Below are 10,479 nucleotides of genomic sequence, written 5' to 3' on the forward strand. Positions count from 1 at the left end.
AATATGAGGTTTTTTAAAAATTAGAAAGGAGGAAAATGTACATTTATAAAATAGAAAGGAGAAGAATATCATTTTAACATCTCATAAGAGACGGAAGTGTAATTTTCTCATAATATAATTATCAAATTTTTCGAATTATTTGTTTAAATTACTCTTTCATTATCAAAACTATTTTTGTCGCAACATCCAAATTTATAAACACTAAACCAACTTCAAACTATTTCATAAAATCATTTTTGCAAAACAGGTAGACAATTACGCTAATTATATAATATAATTATTTTCATATTATATATGATCCATATCAATTACAGACATTGAAAAGATGATGAATATAGTCAATACATGCATCAGCTGATGATATGCTAATTACTTCTTCACTTATTTATCCTATACAGATGACAAGATGATATATAATGTCCGTACAATAGTGGAGTCCATACCATATATATAGATTCCCCTAAATGCTAAATCTAATTAATAATACCTCTTTTAGTAACCTTGACCTTCAAGCCATGTTTCATGTGAAGAACAACGGAAAGACATGGAGACACATTATCCCCTTTCGCCACCTCGAATTGAAAATTCCACAGCAAAGCAGTGGCGATGATCTTCATCTGAACAAAGCTTATGTTTTTACCCAAACAACTTCTTGGGCCTGCTTGAAAAGCTATGAACTTGTAAGATGGTATGTGTATCTTTCTTCCCTTCTCAGAAATCCATCTTTCTGGCTTAAACTCCAAGCAATCTTGTCCCCATGTTTGTTCTACTCTTCCCATTGAATATTGACAATAAATACCATAGTATTTGTATTAACACGATCCCCACTGGGGAGTATATCAGATTTAACTGCAGATTTGTGCTCAAAAGGAATTGGAGGGAAAAGTCTCAATGCTTCACACAAAGCTCCATGCAGGTAACTAGCTTGTGTATAAAGTTTGCTCTGATTTCTTCAAGGATATTGGCTTCAATAAGAGGATGGGTTTGAAACTAGCCAGTAAAACCAACTGAGACCTGAACTAATTGCATCCCTTCCTGCTGCTAAGAGACTAAGAGCATTGTCTCTTAAAAACTTGCGATCTATATGTTCCATTCCAATTTCCTCCACAAGAGCTTTAAGCATGTTAAAGTTTTTCCTTTTAAGCATGTTAAAAACTTGCGATCTATCACTACAAGATTAATGTTTATTTGAGGGAGTATTTTAGTAAAGGTTTTTAAAAACTTCCACAATGCATTTTATTTATGACAATTTAAAAAACCTCCACTTATAATTCATTAAAATTCATAATTTCAAAACAAAGCTCATTTTCTCTTTCTCCAAAATGAGAAGCGTCAAGTTAGCTGAGAGAGTGGCTATGAAACCCTAGGTTTTTCACCTCCATTTTCGCCGCCATTCCGGCTGCCGTTTCCGCCGCCGCCGCCGCCGACGCCGACGCCGTTACCACTGCCATATCCGTTGCAGCAGAGACCTTCCCTTTGAACTGCTGCTGGTACTGTTTTTTCTTCTTCCGACGCCGTTACCACTTCCGAGCTTCTTCTTCTTCAACGCCGCTTTCTGTCACTCCAATTTCTCTTTTGAACTGCTGCTGGTACTTCTTTTTCTTCTTCTTCCCTATTAATTTGTTGATATTTCTTCTTTGTTAACAATAAATTGCATTGTGGATTTTGTTTCTTATTTTTCTTTATACCGTTGAATTGGTTCATTTGGTTAATGGTTTCTTAATCGAACTTTAAGAAATCGTTAATTTATTTATATTAATATATATTTTTTTTGCATTGTGTGGTACTTTGTCTTCGATTAATATATTTTATGTTCGCTGCAATTTTTTTGTTTTTCCGGTTAAATTTCTTTTAATTTTGTTGCTGAAAATATAACTTATTTTTATGTCTTTTCATTTTTTAATTTTGCTCTTTCGTTCTTTATTCACAAATTGTATTCAGTTGAACGAAATCCATTGCAAGACTAGAACTTAGGTTGATAAGTTAATGTTAGGTGAGGGCACGTGGTGGTAGGTCCTTTGGGCTCAATTATCTGCTATTGCTTTACATAATTACATGGAGTCCTTCACGGACCATGATAATTGTGTGGAATGACTCATCCTAACTTCATATATGAGTGTGAAGTGTGAACCTTTGTTTTTTCCTTCCAATTATTTGAATTTAATTTCTTAATTAGCTGTTTTGCAAATGGATAATTCTAGATTATCTCTTCTCTTAATTGATCATCTTATAGATTGAGTATTGGATATATAATATAATAAGCAGCATTTAAAAACTAAGCTCTTTTATTGACATAACATCAAATGATCCAATAGGTGGCTTTTGAATTAGCTCTGTGGCTTCTTTAGAAGAGAAGGAAAGAAAAAAAAGTAAAAGTTAAAAACTAAAAATTGATCTCTTTTTTTTTGGTGATTTCTGAAAGCTTATTAGCAAGATTAAGATGCCTTGCCCTTTTGTCTCAATCAGATAATTCCTCCTTGCTAGTTAGTTTCTGCCAATCAATCTAACTCTTACAACAGAAAAAAAGCAGGAAAAAAAATAAAAATAAATAAATAAGTAAATAAATAAATCTGATCTTTTGTGCTGACAAATATCTCAGTTTCAGTATCCACAGAAGTCCATATTCTTTTGGCAGGAGCTGTTCCAGGATCCTATACCAACATAAATTAAAACATGCCCATTATTCATTTTTCTATGATGTAACAAAACATAAACTCAAATAACATTTTTGAATAAGAGTCTCTTATAGTTTTCTTTTCGTGTTCAAGATAGATTGTTCTGTATCTCTTCAAAGCTGAAGCCTGTGAGTTATTTAGTCGCTGTACCTTTGTTTCTGATTCTCTTGTCTCAGTTTTGAATCTTTGCTGTGAATAGGGCCTATTGAGATGAACTTTGGTGTGTAAGCTTCCTCGTTCAACTTGAATAGATGAGAAGGAACCTTGTAAATGCAACATTCATCAAGCACCAATGGTTCAAAATATTTCTGGAATGTTAATTAATATTTCCTGAATCTTAGGTTTTGTTTCTCCTTCTAAAGCATTATTGTTGTTAATGTTTGGAGAAGCCATTGCAACCTAACTTCTCTTATTGCCTAATAGAATCCATCACAAAGTGAATATTCAATAAATCACTTAGCTTCAAATATATAGTAACATATATAATCTTGAAAGGGTAAAAAATTAAACTGAATCTCTTTTAATTTATACAAAGCAGAGATATAAGAGAAATTCCCTGAATATATTTTACCAAATAGTAATGATTTTTTTCCCTAAAAGAACTTGCAAATACCAATTAAAGTGCAAGAGCTAAATGACTAGTTGCTTTTCAGTTTCCATTATTCATATATTTTCCTTTATAAGGTTTGAAGCTGCCTTTTGATGTGTTTTTTTCTTTCATGTCTTATAGTAATTAGTTTTGCTAAAGAGTTCAGTGATACTGATTTATTATGCTTTCATTTCAATTGAGTTAAAGTTGAAAATTGCTTCAACAAAAATAGCTTTTTATTTCAAGCTCTTTTGTTCCTTATTTTTGGTTTATATGTCATGCCCCTGGGTTATAGTTCACTATTCTTCAGAGTTCAGGCTGCTTATTGCTTCTGTACCACCTCTTGTCATTCTTAGCTCAAACTGATTTATAGTGTTGCACCTTCCGAATTCATTATGTTTCCTAAATAATCATGGGGAATGTATTGTGTATCAGGAGGGGAGAGCCCAACATCCAGAAGCAGTACTCATACTCATACTTGGATTCAATTTTCTAATAAGTGATACTTGCACCGTCCATGATACTACATTTTTCAGTGAGTTAAACAAATCTTCAGCAACCACAATTTTCATGGCTTGACAAGATACTGCATTTTTTAACGAGTTAAACAAATTTCCCAAAGTATAAAAAAAAATTGATTACTATTTTCCATTACTACAGTTTATAATGCTGGATTGCTGGCTGAAATTGTCCAAATTTTGGTTTAAGACCACACCATCACATACAGAGTGGCAACGTGCAATTAGAGATTAGAGAGTGATAACACTTTCTATTTAATAATAATAATAATAATAATAATAATGATAGCACTTTCCATTTAGCTGGATGCATGTCACCGTCACTTTTATTGTTTTTTGGCTCCTTTCTTTAATAAAATGTTAGTTATTTACTATTTACTAATTACTATTTAGTATTTACTAATTAAGTATATGGCTCCTTTCTTTAATAAAATGTTACCTTTAGTGAAAGTTTCTTGCATAGTATCACTGTCAAACAAAGAAAAGGAGAATCAATTTTTTATTAAATAAATTAAACATGTATATTTTGAACTTGGTTATATTAACAATTAATGCATTTAAGTTATTATGTTATTATAATTTGTAATTTCTCCTGCTTGAATGTCCAGAGAATTATGGAAAGGATTTATCTTGTGCATTCTTTAGTAATGAAGGGATAATAAATAATCTTGCACTTGTCTGCGTCTATTTATCTATTTGAATGTCTTGTTATTTTGTATGGATCTATATTAACTTAAAGACCTGATGTTTAATAATTAGTAAATGAAGGGAGTTAATTACTGTAAATGGGAGGTTAGTAGTTTACATTTCACATGGCATTTTCTTGACATTTTTGTCTGACATCACAAATGCTCAAAGTTATTTTCTAATACACTAATTGTTCTAACTATAATGAAGCACTTGATTATTTTTGCTGATTTTACTGTCATGCTTTTGTAATAACAGACTAGTCTTATTCATAAAGGTATAAAAGTATTTTAATATTAGATATTGGACATACATTTTTGTGAATTAAATGTGAATATTACCTGCTTGATATATAAATTTTGAGCAGGTTGTGTAGTTGCTTTGCTGTCACAATTCTTATATGCTGATTTATACTTATGCTCGAACTTAAAATGTAGAGGATTTTTTACTATTCTCAATTCTGAGAGAAAATTTGTAACATTTGTCAATTTTGTAACTTTATTCATAAAAAACTTGTAACTTAATAACAATTTTTTGTAACAAGTTAAGAAACGAGTGAGAATCAATGGAGACTCATGATTTTTATGTCTCTCGTAACAAGTTAGTATAATGTCTAATTATCTTGTGTGCTTAACAGTTTTGTGTTTGTTAATATGCAGTCATGCCAAGGGAAAAACGCATAAAAAATCCATTGAAGTTTGTAGATGAGAGGGAAAACAACAATGCTTCTCGTTCACTTCAACCTCCAGCACCAGCAGCATCTGAAGATACCACTAATGTAGAGGCTAGTGAGACTCCTTCTCAAGCCGCTGCAAATTCCATTTCATCTGATGGAGCCACACGTTGTTCTAATTCAAAGTCTTCATCTGCTTGGAATGTGGAGATAATTGGTATTAATTTATATTGCATAACTAGTGTAGAGGCAACTGATTCACAATATTAATTTTAATAGATAGGAAAACTTTAAAAAATCCTCATAACTTAAAATGGTAAATGATGATAACTGCCTCTTTTTGAGATGTAAACCTCCCAATTTCACTAAAAAATTTCACTTACCACTCACTCACGCCTCAGATTATGATGATGGCTTTTATTTTATTTTATTTTATTTTCTTTTGGCTATTATTTGAGATTTATATATTATGGAAAATAATGGGATTGTAGCAACATTGTAACAGCATGTATATATGCTTCGGGGAACTTGAAGAGTCACTTATTAGCTAGTTTATTATAACACTATTCTTTTATTTATTTATTTTTTAATTACTTGTTTCCTGTATTCATTTCTCCCATACCCCAGGGTTCTAATGTCTTTTTCCAATCACTGCTTCTATTTGTAACAAATATTATACACTGTTATCATTTAAATCATTCTTATTTTTCTTAAGACTCTACAAATGTGAAGAAGAAGGCTAAGATCAAAGTCAAGGATGTTTGCAACTTACTTAGGGGAGACAGTGTAATTGTAGAGGTTGACGAAGAGGGTGCGATATATGGTGAAGCACAAGGTTTACTTGCTGGTTATTGTGGTATATTAGCAACTAATGCACGTATCTTTCCAATTAGCTTTGAAAAGTGGTCAGGACAAGAAAATGGTGGCATACCTAAGTCTTTCAAGGATGAGTGCTTTGATACAATGATAAAGGTAAAATCCATTTTATTTGAAACTTCTATTAGTTCAAGTAATTATTTATTTATTTATTTATTTTTTGTTTGAAGCCCCACTTCTATTTTACAAGCACAGAAAAGATTGCCTACAGGTATTGCATTCAAAGTATTGCAAAGAAGTGGGCAACATATAGGCAAAGATTGTGAAATGAGTTCTATGATCCAACCATGAGAAGAGAAGCATTGGTGAACAATGTGCCTGATGATGTTCCAAGAGATCAATGGGCTTGTTTTGTCAATTATCGACTAAAACCGTCTACAATTGTAAGACACTAAACAATTCATTTAGTTATTGTTCTACTTTAATTAAAAAAATTATTAATTAAAGTTATTATATTTATTTTTAGGAGCTTTGCATGAAAAATAAGGAAAATCGAAGCAAGCAAACCATTCCTCACACTTGTGGATCTAAATCCAACTCTCGGAGGCGACATGAGATGGTATATATATACACACACTTGGTACATGTGTGATTTCAATACCATATGGAATTATGTTTGGAACTATTGATATTGAGAATTTTTTTATATATAGAGTTATGTCTTATATTATTGAGGAATTGTGTTATAAAAGATTTAGTTTTTAAATTTTGATATTAAAAAATAAATTTTTAATTTGAGAATATGTAAATGAGATGGGATTAATGAATGATTTGAAATTAAAAATAAATAAATAATTATAGGATTTGTGGAGGTTTAAAAATCTCACAAAATAGTTAATTTTTGTTAAATTAAAAAATTAATTTATGGGGATTTTAAACCGTCACAAAAGTGATTTAAAATTGCCACAAAAGTATAATATAAAACCCCCACTAAACACACATAAAACCCCCACTGAATAGATTGTGGAGGTTTTTAAAAACCCCCACAAAAGACCTCGTGGCACCTCAAATTTTGGGGGTTTTGGAAACTCCCACAAACCATTTGGTGGGGGTTATAAACCTCCACAAATAGGAAAAAAAACCTCCACAAATAAACAAAAATCTTGTAGTGTATGTAGTATACTTTTAAGAAGATTTATGCACCATAAGTGACTAAAAAAACTAAAACACTTCTAGCAATAGTAAAGATGAAAAATAAAAGTTTTTCGCTAAGATGGAATTACATCATGGAAACTTTATTAAATGCACAAGAAGATTATTCATGATTGTGGCATCGAAGCTTTGGTCATTTTCATTTTTATGGATTAAAATTGCTACACCATAAGCAACTAATGAGGAATCTATCAAATATTACAGAGATTAATCAATCTTATAAAGGTGTTTCCTTGAAAAACAATATTTTCAACCATTTTCTTTTTAGAAGAGTTTAGTGAGCTAAGGAGATACTTGAATTAGTTTACAATGATGTCTGTGGACCGATGAAAACACTATCACTCAATAACAATAGGTACTTCATTCTCTTCATTGATGATTATACTAAGATGACTTAGGTATATTTCCTACATGAAATATCAGAGGTTTTGGCATTTTCAAGAAATTCAAGCAATACATGGAGTAGTAAAGTGGTTGTAGTATCAACGTACTTCGTAGTAACAGAGGAACTGAATACACTTCCAAAAAATTTAATAAATTTTGTGAAGAAGAGAGTGTCGACTGTCGAACATCAACTCACAGTTGGATATGCTCCTGAGTAAAATGGAGTATATGAGAGAAAAAATAGAATTATGATAGAGACGGCACGCTTGATCCTTAAGGAGAAAAATCTATCAAACATCTTTTGGGCAGAAACTATATACACAGTAGTAGTATACCTTCTAAATCATTATCCCACAAAAGTAGTAGAAAATAAAACTCCAATTAAAGTATGGAGTGGACGAATGCCTTCTACAAAACATCTAAGAGTTTTTGAATGTCTATGTTATGTCCACATTCTCACAAAAAATTATCTCGATGAGAAGACAGAGAAATAAATCTTTCTTGAATATAGTGTACAACCAAAGGGATATCATGTGTATAACTTGCAAACAAATAAACTGATAATCAGTCGAGACGTGGAGTTCGATGAATATATTTCATAGAACTAGGAAGATGAAAAAGTCGAGAAAAAAAGCATTGAAGTATCACAACAACCACCTACAAGACTAGAAGAACAAGAACGTGAAAAAACAAGTACAACTACTCCAACAGTAGAGCAACCATTGATTTTCCTCCAAAAAAAAAAATTAGACCTCTACAAGATGTATACGAAACATCTAATTTTGCCAAGATTGAGCCTAAAACTTTGAAGAAGCAGAAAAGCAAGAAGAATAGAAAAATACAATAGAAGAAGAAATCAAGATTATTAAAAAGAATAACACACAAAAGTTGGTAGATCGCCCTTCAAATAAAGATGTTATTGGAGTCAAATAGTTATACAAGACTAAACTCAATCTTGATAAATCTATTCAAAATCATAAGACTTGGCTTGTTGTTGCAAAAGGATATGCACAAATTACTGGGATAGATTATACAAAACCGCCGTCAAAGGGTAAGTAGTTTTATTTTTGAATATAGCAATGGTTATGAACCGCCACAAAAGGAATCCATAACAAAATTTTGGTTTGTAGTAATTATTCCAACGGTTTTCTAAAACCGTCACTAATAGTTCCTTGTTTAACATTATTCAAAATTGCAAATTGACATTTTTTAAAATATTTTTACACAATGGTCATCATCCCAATCATGTAAAATCCACTGCTAAAACAAAACAAAGCAAAAAAAAAAAAAAACTAACAATATTAATTGCCTTTTCCAAGAGCAATCCAATTTATCAACAAGCAAGTACGCTAATTATTTTCTTTTTTTTTAAAAAATTATCAATATAGATGAATGAAGTTTTACATAAAAAAATTAATGTTTATTATTTAGTGATCAATTCTGTTTAATTCAAAATATAGAAATGTTTAGATATATTGGAGTGGTTGGAGAACTGCCGCTGTTGAGCTCTGAAACTGCCGTTATCTGTTGTAAGTGTTGTAGAGCTCCTAGATACAATAAGGGCACTCATTGCTTTAACCGCACAAAAATAATGAAAGATCTATCAACACCTTGATGACGTTATGCATTACTTCTATTCTACACTTGAATTTTTTAGAATCAAAAGTAACACATAATATCATCAAAGCGTTTGTTCTACACTTAAATTTCACAAATTACATGATAATTTAATTGATATAATTTTTTAATTATTTTTTAAATTACATATTGTATAAATATAGTTGGTCTTTTTCTATTGTATAACTATCTGTTACTTCTGACTCTGAAAAATTCTAAGTTCTAACTCGTATACTATTTTGGAGGACTACACTTTATAATAACTTTTTTAACATTAAAAGTTTTGGTAATGATTCTTTATATGCTAAAGAGTTAAAAGACATTTTTAATAAATTTTTAGAAATTATTTATTGTTCTATTTTAAATTCATAAGTTTATAAAAATATATATCTTTTGGAATTTAAACTAAACCACAAAATTTGAATTTATATTCTTATTTGTTTGATTTTTTTATATTTTACTTGAATTCAAATGGGGATATTTCGTAAATCGAATCAACTACTTGTGTAACACATACATGATAAATCGAACCAACTTGATTTTTATTTACTACTAATTGTGCAACACATTCATGGTAAATTAAATAAATTTGATTTGATTTACATGTAAATAGCATAAATCAAATCAATTTGATTTGGCATGTAACTAATTCTGGTTTAAGATATTTGTGTAATTTTGAGCTAAATAATTTTATTTATGTGATTTACCCTATTTTTAGGTACTAGATATTCTCTTAGATATATATTATCTTAAATATTTTTAGTTATTATCTTAGATATTTCTAGACTTGAATTATTTATGTATTTTTAAAATTTTTTAATATAATATCTAGATATTTATTTTTACAAAATATTATCATAAAAATCTCGATATTTTCACAAATGTGTAACATAATTAATACTCATCTTTGATGTACATTTGTGTAACTTCAAACATCTCTTAAAATTGTTCAAACTGTGATTTTGGGAGCGATTTAGTGAAGATGTAAGTTAGTTGCTCATCTGTATTGTAATACTCAATCTTTATCTTTTCTTTCCAATATAATTTGTCATATAAAATAATACTTGATAGCTAGCTATATACTTGATTCAACTTTAATTTGATGAACTCGATTGATTGTCATTGCTATTGCTAATTTGCTGCCACACAATATAATTGTTGGGTCTTCTTGTTGTTTTCCTATATCTTTAAATATTTTCCTTAGTCATATTGCTTGACTGGTAGCTTTCGACTTCAACAGATTATTAAGCCACAGTTTCTTGTTTCTTTGATACCCAAGAGAATACTCCAAATCCTAGTGTAAATATA

The 10,479-nt window shown here is 30.2% G+C and overlaps 1 protein-coding gene across 1 annotated transcript; it reads left to right on the forward strand.

The window, feature by feature from the left end:
* On the forward strand, positions 5,065–6,505 carry LOC107632240. Its single transcript, XM_021118042.1, has 4 exons — positions 5,065–5,359; positions 5,858–6,114; positions 6,189–6,401; positions 6,485–6,505. Exons 1-3 carry the CDS (start codon positions 5,131–5,133, stop codon positions 6,282–6,284), a joined length of 582 nt encoding a protein of 193 aa, XP_020973701.1. The 5' UTR covers positions 5,065–5,130; the 3' UTR covers positions 6,285–6,401; positions 6,485–6,505.

Source organism: Arachis ipaensis, chromosome B03 (genome assembly GCF_000816755.2).
Source record: "Arachis ipaensis cultivar K30076 chromosome B03, Araip1.1, whole genome shotgun sequence".
Lineage (NCBI taxonomy): Eukaryota > Viridiplantae > Streptophyta > Magnoliopsida > Fabales > Fabaceae > Arachis > Arachis ipaensis.